General features: G+C 43.1%; 1 protein-coding gene across 7 annotated transcripts in view; it reads right to left on the reverse strand.

The window, feature by feature from the left end:
• The window catches only part of CENPU (centromere protein U), a 620,628-nt gene that overhangs the window by 254,620 nt on the left and 348,405 nt on the right, over positions 1 to 17,603 (reverse strand). For 4 of the 7 annotated variants that reach the window (XM_085641915.1, XM_085641914.1, XM_085641912.1 and 1 more), the window contains exons 8-9: positions 14,332 to 14,619; positions 10,040 to 10,145 (exon numbers count right to left, since the gene is read on the reverse strand). In XM_085641915.1, coding sequence (XP_085498041.1) covers positions 10,040 to 10,145; positions 14,332 to 14,619 — 394 coding nt within the window. The remainder of the gene's footprint in view (positions 1 to 10,039; positions 10,146 to 14,331; positions 14,620 to 17,603) is intronic. The other 3 variants (XM_085641916.1, XM_085641917.1, XM_085641918.1) reach the window with 1 other exon arrangement.

The raw sequence follows: 17,603 nt of genomic DNA on the forward strand, positions 1-17,603 counted from the left end.
GCACCTCAGCTCGGTCTCACGAACACAGTCCCCTCATCTAGGACAGGATATAGTCAGGATTTATGCAGGAGGTCGCGGAGGTCCTCGGGAGCCTCGCACCTACGCGGCCATCTTGGTTGCGCGCTAGGCTCCTCCTCCTACCTACCATCCTTAACTTGCTTAATGCCTCGTTGTCCACTGGGACTGTCCCGCCCCCTGGAAGCAGGCCATGGTAAAAGCTCTCCTTAAAAAATCCAATCTGGACCCAGATAACCCAGTGAACTACCGACCAATCTCCCTACTACCATGGCTAAGCAAGATCTTTGAAAAACACGTTAACAACGCTCTGGGTGAATTTCTAGAAAATAATCACCTACTCGACCCCTCCCAGACGGGTTTCCGACCCATGCATGGGACCGAAACCGCCCTCATTGCGGTTACAGAAGAGGCAAGTAAGATCATGGATCAAGGAGGATCTGCCGCCATCATCCTCCTCGACCTAAGTGCCGCCTTCGACACTGTAAACCATAACATCTTACTGCAAAGACACGCGAGCCTAGGAGTCTCCGAGAAAGCTTTGGCCTGGCTCGAGTCTTTCCTGTCAGATCGTTCATTTAGGGTCTTCGAGGGTGAAACCATCTCCCCTAGTAAGCCTCTCGGGTGCGGAGTGCCGCAGGGCTCTTCCTTGAGCCCTACGCTCTTCAACATATACATGAGCCCCCTAGCTGAGATTGTCCGTCCTTTTGGAATAAAAATAATCACCTATGCGGACGATACTCAGCTAGTGGTGGCCCTTAACCAACTACACACCGCACCCAACCATCTGAGGGACTGTCTGGAAGCAGTATACTCATGGATGACATCGTATTGTCTCAAATTGAATGGAGACAAGACCGAACTGATGCTCCTAGGTAACTCCCCCAATCCTACCATCGATCACCTATGGCCCACCTGCCTCGGATCCGCCCCCACAACCAAGGATACAATCAAGAGCCTAGGCATCTGGTTGGACAAATCTCTTAACTTTAGCTGCCAAGCAGCCAAACTCTCAGAGACATGCTTTGGTTTGCTCAGGCTCATTCGGAAAATCCTTCCTCTTTTACCCTTCCAGGCAAGACAAATTATGATCCAAGGTCTAATTCTGTCGCGCCTCGACTTTGGGAATGCACTTTACATGGGGGCCCCTCAGGCCACTCTACACAAGCTCCAGGTCATCCAAAATTGCGCAGCCCGAACCCTCCTTCAGATCCCTCGTCGACTCTCCATCAAATCCGGACTGAAGAATCTTCATTGGCTACCAGTAAGGCAAAGAATTGAATTTAAGAGCCTATGCATCATCCATTGAGCCTTCTGGAAAACCGGCGCTCTCATTGATCAATCACTGGCCATTCCCTACATACCAAACAGACATCTCAGATCAATCTCCTCTTTCCTCACCACTGTCCCCAGGATCAAAAGAGTTAGATGCGGAGGCCGCTCATTCTCCTATAACTCGGCCAAACTATGGAACGCCCTCCCTCTCCATCTCCGATCAGAGCCCAACCTGCTCTCCTTCCGTAAACAGCTAAAAACCCTGCTCTTTAATAAACTAGACTAACTGTCTCAATTCTCACCCACACGCCTTGTCCGTTAGCGCTGGGACGCCTCAGCGTAGCTATCGCGCTCAATAAATCCTCTTTTCATTTCATTTCATTCATTTCATTTCATGTGTTACTAACACTCTCTGCAACCTAGATGTCAATGTGACCATGTTTTTATCTTCCTACAGGCCGTTGGAAAGTGGATCCAGACATGTGTCATTGGTGACCACTTTTATGGATTTGTATCCCTTTTCTTCATATGCACTCTTTGAAAGCAGAAGTTAATTTTTTCAAGGTCCTGACGAATGCCCATACACCTTGACTGAGGGTTCTGGTGGCAGAAAAATATTGACCATGACACAAAAAAGCAGGGTTATCTGACTGCTGCTGTGTTTATTCACTCTTTTTAATCTTGACCCAGGCAAGCAAGAATAAAGCTTGTCTGCTTTGGAGTTAGTTTTAACCATGCTAGTCACATCAATTTTGCTCACATTATAGCAGTTGGCACACTCTGCTAACCTCACTACCCTACTGACTCCATAGGGATTTTTACCACACATTAAAACATCCGAAAAGCTCCTACTGATTAGAGAGGGAGTTTTAGCCTGTACCGTGATTTGTAATCACAGTGTGAGGAGAATTCCTATGATGACATTCTAGGTTCCTAGCTGTTCTCTGCTTTATACCAGAGTATTTCGTTGTGTGTAGAATTTTTGACTTGGGAGTGAATACCCGCTGGTCTCGAAATCTTCCCTGGCCCTCCTTTAGTACTTTCCTCCGCAACAACCCCATCTTGTGCAACATTCGGAAAGTCTTGTATCTGAGTCTGAGCTGAAAAAGGCCTTGCAGCATTGAAGATATTGATGCTGAGGCAAACACACTGTCGGATATTTCTCAAAACCATTGATTGTGCCTCAATAATTTCAATAGGCATTGGCCGAGATCTAGATGTAGTCCAAGACCACCATTTCTGGAGCCTCTAATGAATAAGAGGCGATTCGGCTCAGCACTGGTGAAGGGCCAGGCAGAGTCGAACGGGTCAGTGGTCAGCAAGGCAGGACCCACATTTGGAAGTCCAATCTAGTAGTCGCACAGATCCATGGGGCTCAAATGAGCTCCAGGGGGACCCAACATTGTTGGGACAAGCTGCAGCAGTGGTTCCTTGAAAGCCTCTACCTGCTGCAGAGTCAAGGTTGATCAGAGAAATTCAGGGTGCACAGGTTCTGGCTGCAGAATGAAGTTAGGCCTCTAGAGGGCCAACTAAGCAATCTCCTCCTGGGGCATGAACAACAAGGGAGGACTCCTATCTGGACTTCTTACGTCTGTGCCCAGATCTGTCCTTCAACATCATGTTAGGCTTATCTGTGGACACTGACCTGGCCGGGGACCTGAAGCAGGAACTGGCATGCAACATCAAGGACGACTGTTTCTTGAGCTTGGTGACGTACAACTTCACCTCCCACTCTCAGATGCCCTTTAGGTTTATCAGGGAGCATCTGTTGCATGACTCTGAATAATGCTTGCATCGGAGTTACGAAAGCCAGATGTCATGTAGGTTTTGATATTACTTGAGATTTCAGTGGGTTTGGAACAGTTTGAGGCTTTTATCTTCAGAGGAATCATCTTCAGAGGACACGCTGTTTCGGAACAATAGTTTTGTGAGTCAGTGAAGTATGGGCAAAGTTTGGAGGCAGGGATCCAGATCAAAGAGTGCAAAAAAGAGGAACTTACATAAGCACACAGGAATGGCACCTCTAAAATTCTCTGAGCCATCACTTCCAGAGGTGCGATGAGGCTGCCATGCAGTCCGATGGCACTACCTATAGACAAACCTGAGTAATTGCTGGAAAATGTTTGCGGATCCAGTATGGTGCCAGTGGAAATTCATACGGTGAGGAATCTGCAGTTAGAAGTGCCCATTAGAAAGGCCCAAAAGGTAACACTCCCACCCTCAGAGATTCAGCAGCTACGATTAGAACTGTAAAAAGTCAAGAGCTGTAAATATGGAGACCAGCACCTCCGAAAACAATTCAACACACCGAAAGTGAACAAGGAGAAAATTTCTGGTTGAGGTGTCTGATTGGCAGAGTATTATAACACAGGGAGACTTGATAAACATTAAGGCATTTGAGGCATCATTAGTAATGGCTGCGCAGAGACTGCTATTTTGCTGCCAAATTTCAGTGCTATACCATCACTACTCCAGTGGTACTGACAAGTCTGAGCAGTACTGCTTGCTTCCTGAAATTCTTTGGCTGCACTAGAGATGCATCTGAACACATGTGATTCAACAGGATAGGGTGGGGGCAGGAACAAAGGAAACAACTTCAGAGTGAGCTGTGAGGACTCCTTAACTTAGTCCCAATACTAAGCAGTAGGGCCGACCTATTATATGTAACAGCACCTGTAGGTTTCAGTGGTACTAGTATGTGAAGGCACCTTTAAATATCCCCTGGTGCTAATTACCAAGGACAATGCAAGACTTTGTTTGTGTGCTACGCTATGAAGAAGACCCAAATTGATAGAAGCTTGAAATGAAGTGCAGTGGATGTAAAAGCACCTCCTGACTGTATTTATTCCCTGGTTTGAAACTTGCCATTCAAAAACCAAATCAGTACCTCTCACTTTAAAATTGGCTCCAGTCTCACTTCTTATCATTTTATTGGTGGGCCCAGGAGACTGTCCAGCCTGCATCTTCTTTAGATTAAAATTCCCCTTCAAGACTCCTTGATTAAACAAACAAGTTACTTAATTCATTAACTCTTTCTGGCAGATATTACATCTAACAGCAGGTTCCTCACCTTGTGAATATTCCACAGGCATCAAACTGAATCAAGAAAACTCTAAAGTAGGACACGTGTATGCCAGTAGGTGGTACCATGCGGTTTAGCACCAATGGTTTTTTGCTCCTGAATAGACGAATAAGGCCACATATAAGCGCCACCCATCTGTGCTGTCATCAGTTTCTTTCATAGGTTTGTCCACGCCCTGACACACTGAGCCCATCAGCAAATTGGTATGGTCAGTGTGCACATCTATAGATAGGGACCTTTTCTGATGGAATAAGCCTATTCCACAGAATCGGGAGGAGATAGTGTGGTGAGGAGTCTATAGTTAGATAGAGTATCCACCAAAAAAAGGGTTACCAAAGGTAAGTAACTTGTTCTTCTGATGGACACTTCTAACCTCAGCTTGTGAATAGATATCAAAGCCATACCTTAACAGGTGGTGGGTTCATTGAATTGATCAGATCACAATGCCCAGCCTGACAGACTTGACTTTACAGGCAATAGGGCTTTAGGTGAACATGTGCACTGATGTCTCAGTAACAGCCTGATAGATATACAGAAAAGGCACTCCATGAGTCAGGGCAGTAGTAGCAGTCTGGCTCGAGTGGAAGGAGCCCTTAATACACCTATAGGTGGATCCACCTAGAGGAAGTATTTTTCTACACTGCATTGCCATTTGTTACTTCAGAGAAGCCCACAAAGAGCTGATCATTGACCCGATGGTCTCTGGTATGATCAATATAAAAACAAAGGAGTCCCTCCTTCTCTTTCGAGGGGTGAGGCAGATCAAATAAGATCAGAAGAATGATAGTTTGTCTGACATGAAAAGGTGCCACTACTTTTGGGAGGAATGCAGCTCGAACCCTTAAAACGAGTTATTTTTTCGAAAAAAGGTTGTATGAGGCAGCTGGAACAAAAGTGCCAGAACCTCACTAATGCAACAAGCTGACATTATTGCAACCAAAAAGAATGTTTTGAGGGTTAAACAGCGTAGAAAACAACTGTGCATTTGCTCAAAAGGAGTCCACATCAAAATAATGAGTACCAGATTCAAGTCCCATGGTGGCATCACAAAGGGTTTCGGCAAATACATATGTTGTAAACCTTTATGAAATATCATCACAGCAGGTGATGTGAACAAATAAGGACGCATGGCCTAGGCAGAGAATGAGACCAATCTGGAGGACCACTATAGGTTGTGGAGCCTCTTCCAGCACCAACACCAGTGCGGAACCCAGCGGAAGCATGACTGAAAACCACTGTGGATTTGTGGGGTCCAAAGGCGCACCAAAGTGTACCAGAAGCATACTAATGCATATCATGGCCTCTCAAAAGGCATCAACTTGATGAGACATTGCCAAAAGACACAGAAAGCCGAGGTGCATCAGGACCAGGTTATGAATCAGCTCTTAAGGATTTCGGAAGCGAGATTGTGTGGCACCTTCTCTGGAGCTCAAGAATCAGCTTCTTGTGTTTCTCCTTGCACTTACCCAGAAACTTCAACAGCAACAAAGATCTGGAGCTAGACCTTACTTTAGACTTTAACCAGTAATGGCATTGGGGTCTTTCAATATTTTGAGATATAGAACTTCGCTTTGCAATCCCGTTTGGCTTTCAGTTTCATCTGGGAGCTGCTGTCGCAGGCCCTGGAGTTGTGTTTCCACCTCAAGCACCAGATGCAAACCTAGCACAGACATTTGTTTGCAACAGTCTCTACAAGGCTTAAATCCTGTCATTTTATTAGGGCCACAAGTAAAATTTTGAAAACAATAGTAGAAAAATATAATAGACAAAAAGAGCAGAGCTCATGATCAGCGTCTGAAGATGCGTAAAGAAAGGTACTGATGTCAGCATGCATGGGTGGTGCTTATATGCGTTCCCATTCATCACTTCCAGAGCAGAACGACATGGACGTGGAAACGCATGGCACCACCTACCATTGTACAAGAGTCTTGCTTTTGAGTTTTAGTTTTCAGGATCCAGTTTGATACCTGTGGAACATTAATAAGGTGAAGGATCTGCGCTTAGAAGTATTCATCAGAAATGTACTGTCTTGCAAAAACACCTCATCTGAGCAGAAGCCTTTGTTAAAAGAGGTTTACTCAATCCAGTTTCTTGAAAACCAAATAAGATTTATGAGGGGATGCTCAGGTCCAAAGATGTTGTTCAGCACAAAATGCGAATCCCAGAGAGGGAGAAAAATGCTTCCAGCCTGGATAAGGTGCCTGTGAGAAATTCAAAGGAAGCACTCAAGTAGTTCTTACAGTTGGTGTATAAAGTAGAGAGCTCATCCAATCATTTGGATGAAAAACAGGACTAAAGTGGAAGGACTCAAGGGTATATGGAGCAAGACTATAGAAGCCCATTCATTTTGTAGCATGTCCTCTGATCCAGTCAATCATGGACACTAAATCTCTTGTAGCAGACAGCCAATAAAACAAGCAAATACACAAAATGAAGTTTTCTGAAGCTTTTCTATGGACCTATCCAAGATTTGAAAAACGCAAGTAGTAGAACAGGCTACTTACCAATGCATCATGGGATACTTGCTGTTGGCAGGAAAGTGGATTACAGGAGTTTCTCCTTACCAGGGTAGGTGGGCCAGTGAGTTATGGCAAGACATGAGTGGATAAAACAGTAAGCAGAATAAATGCCGGCAATTAATTTTGGGTAGGCATTCTAGCCATAGTGTTGGGCGTAGATGTGGTGAGTGTGCCGTAACTCAAACCTGGGATAAAGACTTGTCAAGACACGAAAAACACAGAGGGCTTGGAGGAATACTGGTAGAACACTGTACCATAAACACCTACGTGTCTAAAACCGACACATTTATACTAAGCACAAACACTCTCCATTTACTAACCTTAAGGAATAATGGTTAGGGATTAGTTTGCAAATGGTGAGTGTAGGAAACTGAATGTTTGGTTGGTTGGGCGGGGGGGGAGGAGATGTAAGCCTTTCTCAAGTAACAACCACAATCCTTGCCAGGATGAACCACAAAAGTCACAAAATTAACTTGTGCCTAACCCTCTGTTTGCTTGGCACAAAAGCAGTCAGGCCTAACTTAGAGGCACTGTGTTAAGTATTTAAGCAGCACACATAATAAAGTGAAAACACAAACACAAGAAAGATCTCACACCAATTTAGAGAAATAGAGAATGTTTTAATAAATAATTTGACACCACAACCCCATATATTCAATCATAGAACTCAAGTTATGATTTCTTTTAATGCTTTCAGTGAAAAATAGTGCCTAAAACATCAAAGTGCCAATCAAAGCCACCTAGTTGCCAAGACAAAGTCAAAAGCTATGACTGACCGCGATGGAGCATGTTTCCGACACACAAAGTGTATTGGACCTGGTCTCAAATGACCTTCAGGTCAAAAGAAATTCTGAAGGAAAATATCCAAGAAGGTAAAGTTCAGCACGACAAGGCAGTCGGAGGTGACTCAGGAGGAGGCGTCGTCATCGAGGAGCCGCAGGATGAAGTCACAGTGAAGCTTTGTTAGTTCAGTCTTTGTCACTTTTTGGAAGTTCGAAATCTCCAGCGGGATGAAGCTACAAGCTGTAGCAAACGAGGGCTCAACGAGGCAAGATACCCATTCTGTGAGGAGCCTCTGAACAATATTTGTTGCTGTGGAGATGAACTTAGCAGCAGGTACCGCAAGTTCAGGCCAACCGCAGATGCACCTTGGGCGGATTGTCGAAAAGGAAAATCCCGGTCTCCTGTCAGTTCTCAGAGCAAGTTTTGGTTTATGGTTGTTTGGGACCCTTTAGTACCACGTCCAAGGGCCCAGGACTGGGTATGCACCACTTGGAGGGTAAGGCTCAATTTAGGCAGGGTCCAGGTGCAGGGTTTAAGTTGTTGTGTCCCTTTAGCTCCAATCAGGAGGCCATGCAACTAGCCCTTGGAGTCATTCTGATAGTCCTGGAGTCAAGCAGCAAGGCAGACCTCACAGCAAGGCAGGCCTTTGCTGGTACAAAGCAGGCTTTAAGCAGCAGGGCCACCCTCTGGTAGCATCAGGGCAGTCCTCTGAAGTACAAAGCAGGTTTAAACAGCAGGGCAGTCCTTGAAGCACAAGGCAGGGCTTCTGAGAGTCCTCCGCAAGTCAGGAGTAAACTGAAGAGTGGGTCTGATGGATCCTATCTTTATACCCGGTGCCAGCTTTCCTGTGAGAAAAGCTTCTAGAGCCCCCCCCCCCTCCCCGACAGTTGTTTCTGGAATTTTCTTCCTCCTTGCCAGGCTTCAAGAAGTCTAGGGTAACAAAAGACTGGTGTGAAGTTCTTTGTGAGTGTACTCCGGCGGCTCCATTGGAACTGAAGTGGGGGTGGGAAAAGTTCTGCCCCACCCATCCTGCCAACACCTTGTCCTCCTCTGTTTCACTATCCGAAAGGAATACACAAAGATCAACTGCCACTCTGATCACAGTCATGTGAACCAGGACACAGGCTGAAGGCACCAAATGGTTAGGACACAAAATGCCAACTTTCTAAAAGTGACGTTTTCAGATTTGTGACTTGAAATGCAACTTGAGCATTAAAGAGGATTTTAGATTACAATTCTGTCGAGGCCAAACATGAAATTTACCTGTTCCCACCCAAAAGTTATCACTTATTAAATCTAATAAGGTGACCCAATGTTATCCCATGGGAGAGATAGGCCTCATAGTAGAGACAAACGAAATTAGGAGTTTTTCACTATTAGGACATGTAAAACTTAAAAGTAATTGTCCAACTTTTTTTTAAAATACACTGCACCCTGACCTATGGGCTGTTTAAAGCCTACATTGAGGCTGACCTATATTAAAATGTGAGGTTTAGGCCTGACAAAAGGTTTATTTTGCCAGGTCGTGCTGGCAGTTTAAAACTGCAAATAGGCTGCAATGGCAAACCTGAGATGCTTTAAAAGGCTACTCAAGTGGGTGGCACAATACATGCTACAGGCCCACTAATAGCATTTAATTTATAGGCCCTGGGTACATGTTGCACGGATTTACTAGGAAATTATAAGTAAATTAAATGTGCCATTCAGATCTACACCAATTTTACCAAGTTATAAGGAGCGAACACAAGCACCTTGGCACTGATTAGCAGTGGTAAAGTGCAGAGAGTCCTAAGCCAGCAAAAACAAATTTCAGAAAATGGAAGGGGTGTAAGCAAAATGTTTGGGGGGGGGGGGGGAAGATCACCCCCTAAAGTTGACTGGTTTAACAGTGTGATTGCAAAGCGATCGGAGCGAACAAGGATGGCCACTCTGTGTGGCTCAGGTAACACTGGAACACATTTCACTCAGAGAAATTACGCAGTGCCGTAAATCAAGCCATTGACGCTGCCAATTCTTTCAAGAGAATTGTCTGAATCTTCAGGGAACCTACTGACCACAACATGATGAAAAGTGCATTCACACAATGAAGAACACTCACTGAGACAAGGGAACTCTGTAAAGAAGTTGTTGCACAATGTGCGTCATCCTCTAGGTTTGTGAAAAGAGATTCTTGCACAACCAATACAGGAATTGGACCCAACAATTTTAAAGACTTCTTCAAAATTAAACTCTTTGACAATTCAACTCACGTGTGGATGTAGATACTGCCATTGCTGAATACAGGCAACACAGGCTATGTCAACTCACTGTCCAAAAATTTAAACAGATTGAATATAGTTGAATCACTGAAGAATATAATAGATACCTAATAGTTTACCTGTGCTCAAATTAGGAGAGGTTGTATCATTGGTTTGATGCACAGTCTTCCTCTTTTTTTGGTTAGGTAGGTGTTCGCTCTGCTCCGAGGGTTCCTAAAAAGAATTATTTTTTCATTACTTCAAAGTTTATTGTGCAAAACATTTTCCTACAAAATATGCAGAAATAATTCTACGTTTCAAACTTTTAGTAAATTAATAGGATAGTTTCAAGTTCTAGAGACAAAGAGTTAAGATGCATACTAAGCCTGGTTTAGGATCACCTAGTGCTACGTTTACTCATCATAAACAGGTGAGACGAGTCAAAGTGGACCATACAATTGTACTACTTGGGCAACATTCCCTGTCTTTTGAAGGAAATATAAAGCTTTTCAAAGATCATGACTTAGTTAATGTTTTCAGAAAAAAATTAATTCATTCATTAAAAATACCCCCAATAGCATTTATTGACTTTACTTCCAAGGAGTATTCATGATGTATAAACACTACAAGACTTAACACATAAAGCAGGAGGAGGGTAGGGTGGAAGGTAAACAAGAAAACAACATTCATCTTCACCTTATAATAAGCTTCAGCATCCATGTTGCCAGTTCCTTGTCATTTCTTTGCACATGGTTAGAATAGATGATACAAAGCAATTTCAGTTATTCTAGATACTCCGAAGTCCACCATCCACTAACTCACAATCACCCAGACAATCACTTTACGCTTTGCAGGAAATTCCTTGCTACCTCTGGTTCAGAAAGCCATATTTTCGTCACGTAAGTCCCTCTTAGCATCAAGAAGGCAAACCAAGGTTTGCAACTCCAGCTTCTGGCCACCTTCTTGCAAATGTTTTCAACCCATTTGGGCAGGAATTTGAAGCCAATGAAAACCCAATTGTAGGACCAAGATGGGTCCTCCACTGGCTTGTCAACCTTGCTTTTCTTTTTTCAGTCTGGTACTCTCCATTGAGTTTGCTTGTAGCTCCTTCTGGGCATGTAATTCAGTTAGTTATATGCTTTTTGATGGCTTCCAACTAACACCTGCTGGTATTTACAAAACCTGCACATACCATGCTTTCATCACATGAGTAGAGCCATCAAAATGATCATGCTGTTAACAGGCATGGGTGGCACGGAGGAGACCGGGAGAGGCGCTGGGTAGGTGGTGAAATTGCAGCTGACTGGCTCATTTGTGGATATGTGCATTCTGTCAGAGGCTGGAGCCTTTGATAGGCAGGAAGTATACCCTGTCACGTATTGCACTAATAATGCTGATAAAGACCAACCTGCTTTTTCACACAAGCCTCTCAAAGTCTTACCTCTCATCCATTGCGTGACTTTTGTCCCCTTGTTATTTTTTCCTTTCCCACTTCTCATCCCTTCCCATGCCAAATTACCTCTTCTTTGTCGCTCACATGACCCTCACCACGCTGTCTCATGTAGACCTATCTACCCTGCCTCATCCTAACTACTGTTCATCTTCCACTGTCACGACTTTCCTCCTAAACCCTGCATTGTTTCTTCCTCTCCAGTCTCTCTTACCTCCCACTTCGACACACACCATGTGCTATATTAATAGAATAGGTTCTGCCCCACTCACGAGAGGAACAAGCAAAACCAACGTCTCAAGTCATTACTAAGAGAGGAAAGGGGCATTGGGAAATTTGCTCTACATGGATCTGAAACTACTAGGATCATTTTGATGTAGAGAAATCTAACATGACTAACTTGCTCATCAGAAGTTTAAAGAAGGTCTGAATGCCTCACTTCAGCATGGGAGACAGTGAGTTTTAATGTCTCATAATTACCAAGAACTATCTTAAAAGCCACTATTCTTTTGAAGGATTTTAGTTGCTTGATCAGTTGTGAGATAAAGGAAGAAGAAGCATATAAAGTGAGGAGCATGTAATCATCAAAATCTTGTGGATATCGGATCTCAATTGGATTCCTTTAATATGCGGGTCACCCAGTATATGTCTGGCAAAGGGTCTCCTGCTAAGGGCAAAAAGAAGTAGAGAGAGGGGCATCCTTATCTAGTGCCTCTGGCAATCTGACAGTGTTTAAAAGGCTTACACTTTAGCTTATTCTGGATGTGATTGAAGAGTATCCTCCCAGGACCATAGCTACGAATCTTTGTCATAAGCCTACTCCCTGAACAAACTTGAGGAGAAAGTACCAGTCAACTTTGATGAACACGTTCGCTGCATCCAGTGGAACCAATAAAGCTGGACTGATGTTCACTCGATATTCTTGACAAGATGGACCACCTGCCTCACTTTAACATGGGTTTGACGAACCTTGTTAAATCCAGACTACTTGGGCACACCAATATCTGGAAGGAGCTTCTCCAGACGATTTGTGAGAAATTTCCTAAATAATTTCCTATACAAGTGCTCTGGGCCGGTAGGATTTCCACAGCTTATATTTTCTGTGTTTGGGAATGAGAGTAATAATGGCTTCTCCCACAATAAGTGTCAACCTTTTGTTGTATTCTAACAAGTTAAAAGGTCAGTCTGCCACAGGTTAAGAGTTTTCAGATTTTTTTTATAGAATCCTCTAGTGGATCTATGAATACTGGAGGTTTCACCTAGTTTACAGAATGTTATGGTGGCCTTGACTTTGTCAGTGGTCATAGGATACTGGAGCTCCTCAATCTATTGCAAAGAGAGCTTAGTATGGGGTGGGGAGGAACAGAACTCACGTTATCCAATTGGTCATAGTCAGCAGGGAAATACGCTCCATATACCAAGGTATAGTAATCTTGGACAGAATTAAACTTATTTACAATTTCAGCTTTCAGTCAAAACAGATTACAACCAATAAAACACCAAAGGGATAAACTGTTTTTCAGTAGAACCAAAACATTGGAATTTGCTCGGCTTTTACAGCTTTGGCACACTCTGGAATCAAACAGTATAAATGCAGCCCCTACCCCAAAGTTCTTGCTAGGACTCATTCGGTCAAGGCTAAACCACTTAATATGCCTCTGTGGTCTTACTCCGACTCATGTTTTGGGAGATTGGCTCACATGAAGTGATTTTGGTGAAGCAGCGCTGCTTTTAGGTCACCTGTTAACCCAGACAATTTACGAGTTGTAGACCTACATTTCAGAAACATGAGGAGCCTCTGTGTTTCTTAATATCTCCGCCTTTCCTGGTATGTGCAGCAGATGGTGCAGTTTCAGCAAACAACGGTGCATGTACCGGTTCTGAGCCTGCACACCGACAAAGATATAGATCCTTGATCACAAAGTTCTACTTTATTTCCTACTGCCATGTCAATATGAAGCTCTGAACTTATGATGCCAAAAGAACGCTTGACAATTGACAACATCCCCTATAACACAGCGACTGCATCTAATGGAGATCTACTGAGCTGTGCTTTTTCTGTCTTCCAAAAGGAAAAAATTACTATAACAGTGCGCACTTCGTAGAATACAAAGGCAAAGTTAGTTGTGCAAATGTCACAAATGCCAAGTAGGAAAACTGTCCCCACACTGCTTTAAAAAAAAGACCCACTTAAATGCTTTGTAAATTTTTTTGCTTAGGGTCCTTATGTTGGCTTTCAAATAAACACAAAATCCCACAGATACAGCCCAGCACGCAAGCAGGGAATTGAGAGAAATATTGAAAGGTTGTTTTAAAGAGAAAATTCAATGAAAGGCTACAATAAAGGGAGTTGGGAGCAGGAAGGGATTTAATAATAATTGACAATAGAAATTCAGGTCGGCAGGAAGGAAACAGAAGCAATTTTCATTATTAGCACTGGTAAAACATCATCCCTTTGATTAGGTATGGAGTAAAAAAAATAAGCTCAGAAAACTACATATTTCTACATTTATATAACATTGGAAAGCACTTTAAAAAAAGACCAGAATTGACAACAAATAGATACAAAAACAGACAAGCATATTTATGAAGAAGACAATTCTGTTATAATGGCATTGCAAGTCACTTCAGATTCAGCAACTTTATAAAGCAACTATGCCTTCAGCCATGTACTACTATATGGTCACAGGGCTCCTCGTTGACTTGCAATATCATTATAAAATTCAAAATGTGGTACTTTATCTCACGTATGAAAAAGTTGAAATATAAAGCAAAATATGTTAATTTTAAGAAAGGGACATTTACATGATGCCCTAGTTCAGTTGAAGCATATGTATGAATTGATACATCAATGGCAGCTTGTGTTTTCGTGGATAAACAGCAAGTAAAATAAGTCTAAATACATTTAAACTCTAGAAGAGTAGACATACATGAGATGAATTAGCAATGGATAGCAATCATGACACATACCAGAGATTCATCTGATTGGTTTAGAATTGTTCCTAAAGATGATCGGGATTGGCTGAACTGGTTTCCTCCAGCGGGTTTGGAAGACAATTCTGCTGGTACCAGTGAAGAACGTTTCAATCCTGGAGGTGCCTTTTTGTTTGACTGTTGTACATTTGCTCTGGAGGTATGTACCACCATCACCTTATCCTGTAAACTGGTACCCACACTTGGTACATTTTTACTTTTTGGAGTTTTTTGTGCTGATTTTATTGCAGACGTTTTTACATTGGTTGATGTCTTCCTTGCTTTCTAAAAGTGAACACAATTTGTTTAGACATAATTAACCAAAAGCACTACTGAAGAGTGCAAGACATTATTTAAGAGCATTTTTTGTAACGATACCTTTATAAGGAGACTAGAGGCACACCCTGCTCTCTATATGTTATTTTGTGGAGGCAACGTGAAGTGATGAATGAGCAAGGAAAATAGTTGCAGGCAAACAAGGGAGTATCAATAAAAGTGATATGCCCTTTAATTTCAACAAATTAAGCAGCACAAGTGTGCGAAGCTGACCTCAACTTGGAGGGAATATAGATTCTTTTTTTTATAACATGGGGCCAAATGCCGAATTCTAAAGCATTATTATTGAAATCATTTATTTAAAATGTTCCACATTTTCAGTACATTTTGGGGGACACTCATAAAACAATCAAAAACTGCTTGTTAAGGCTGACCTTAGCAGTACAGCGTTCCACGAGGAGGTTTCCATCATTTTGAGAACACATGGCCAAATTTTACAGCATAATTTTCAAAAACACGGCCTAAAAAACACACCTGCTGTACTCAAAATTTTGAAGGGGCACTAAGAAAGTATTTCAAAATGTCATAATGCCAGAAGCGTTGAGTAGGGAAGGGAGGGTCATTCCTGTGGCAAGGTGTCCACATAAATATGAATTATATGCTATAAGAGTAAAAGCCCTCTAGACCCAAGGAAAAAGAAACAATTACATTATATATGATAGATAGATAGATAGATAGATAGATAGATAGATAGATAGATAGATAGATAGATAGATAGATAGATAGATAGATAGATAGATAGATAGATAGATAGATAGATATCCCAGTGACAGTCGCCACTGGGTAGTTATAGTTAGAATCATGATTCTATGTCAGGACCAGAGGTGAGGATTATGCAGAACATTCTTCGCTTTATTAACATAGTAGCCTTTTGTTAAAAAAATTGCTTTTGGGGCGTAGCTTGCGCGCCGCTGCGAGATGGCGGACTGCGCTTGAGCTCTGTGCTGAGCGAGGGCCGACGGAGGTTTAGCTGCCGCTGCGGACTGCCCCGTACATTCCAGAAGTTGGCCTCATGTTTACGATGCTGCCGAGTGTGTTTTGAGGAGGTTTCCTGTACTTTGGAGCTGCTGGTGACCACACTTCGGACGTCTTTGGGTGGCGCTCGGTGTTTTCACGAGCGGCCGCCATTTTGATTCCTCACTGGCGGAGATGTTTTTTCTTCTCAGCACGACGACGCTACTGCTACGGACTTGCCAGGAATGAGGACAAACAAGAGCTGGTGACGTTTTTCACATTTTATAAGGCTAATTTGATTTTTTCTTCCCTCCTGCTGCATTGCTGCCTATTGTGAGCATATTTTTGGTTTTCTTCTCGTCAGAGCACCGCCAATGTCTTTATATGGGGTTTCTTTGCTTTATATTTCCCTGCTTCTTAGCTGTTTTCTGGATGTCGGTAGACGTCCTCTTGGTACCTGCAGGGCATGATATTTTTGTGAGGAGGTTCCTTTCCCTGACCTTGTAAGCCCGCAATTATTATCGTCCTGTTCTTTTTGCTGAGAGTGCGCTCTCCATTTTTGTTCTGTTCCTTATTACACATTGAGTTTTTCTACATCCTCTGGCATTTCCTTTCCTTAAGCTATCTGAAGGGGTGTATTTTGCTCCTGCTGAGGTGGTGTGCTCTATGGCTGCGAATATGGGCCCGTCACCAAATGCTAAAGACGCAAAGGACTCTAAAGCGTCTCTTAAGAGGTCCAAACAGGTATCCCCTACACCTGAGTCTGCTCAAAAGGACCCCAACTCCACTCTTGAGACTATCCTGACGCGCCTTAATGAGGTCCATGAAATTGCGCAGTCTACCAAGACTAACACAGATTTACTGCAAGTTGAGGTGTTAGCCATCAGGAATGATTTCAAGGCCCTTTCCCTTCGTGTTTCAGACACAGAAGCACGTATTAGTGGCACAGAGGATTCCATGCAAAAGCAATCTAGATCTCTCTGCCAGTTAGAGCGCTCAATGGCGGCATTGCGGAAAGACCTCACTGAGCAAGAAGATCGTAACCGCAGATCTAATCTGCGCATTTTTGGTCTTCCGGAGGATGTTGAGAAAGATGCATCTTCTATGATTGATTTCCTTTATCAATGGATTCCTTCTACGCTGCAAATTTCTTTCCAAAGAGATTTTGAGCTGGAACGTGCACACCGTGTCCCCACCTTTCGCCCTAAGTCTGCTACTCAACCTAGAGCGATAATTTTTAAGCCACTGCGCCATCAGCACACAGAACAAATTCTGGCTCATATGCGGAAGGTTAGAGTGGTCTCTTGGAATGGCCATCGCATTTCAATTTCTCAAGACTTTGCCAGAGACACGGTAATAAGGAGGAAGGGCTTTCTTAATCTCCGGAAGCGTCTATCTGAGATGAATATCCCCTTCTCTTTTGCTCGCCCTTCAAAATTCCGCATTACTTTCAAAGGTCGCTCCAGAATCTTTGATGAACCTGCTGAATTGGCCTCGTTTTTGGATAATCAGATGGAGCTACAGATGGAACTTCAAATGGAGGCCTCGCATGTTCCTGGTTCTTCTGGCACCTGATGCGGTTATACATACTGCAATGAGTTTTCTTCTTTGTCAGATCTATTAAGTTTAGTCGCTTTTAGATCTGCGCGGTGGTCCTAGTGTCCATTGTTCTTGGTGTGTTTTTGTCGTCTTTTGGTGCTCCCTTCCTATCGTTATGGTGTAGCGGTCTTTATTGTTGTTAGTTCTACTGTATGAATCCTCCAATATTTTGTGGTAGTGTTTCTTGATGGTTTGACTTCACTCCTGCTCGTTTGTCGTCCTTATTACTCTTTTCCTTCCCAGTTTGTCTTTCGACATATTAGGTCTTGGTCCGTTTCTTATCCCGTTGTATGACTTCTGTATTTTCGTCAAATTTTGGTGTGAGACTTGGTTTTCTCCCTCTTTGTTTTTGGTCTTTCTGCCTGATGGTCGTCTTTTGT

The sequence above is a fragment of the Triturus cristatus genome, chromosome 2_2, assembly GCF_964204655.1.
Source record: "Triturus cristatus chromosome 2_2, aTriCri1.1, whole genome shotgun sequence".
Classification (NCBI taxonomy): domain Eukaryota; kingdom Metazoa; phylum Chordata; class Amphibia; order Caudata; family Salamandridae; genus Triturus; species Triturus cristatus.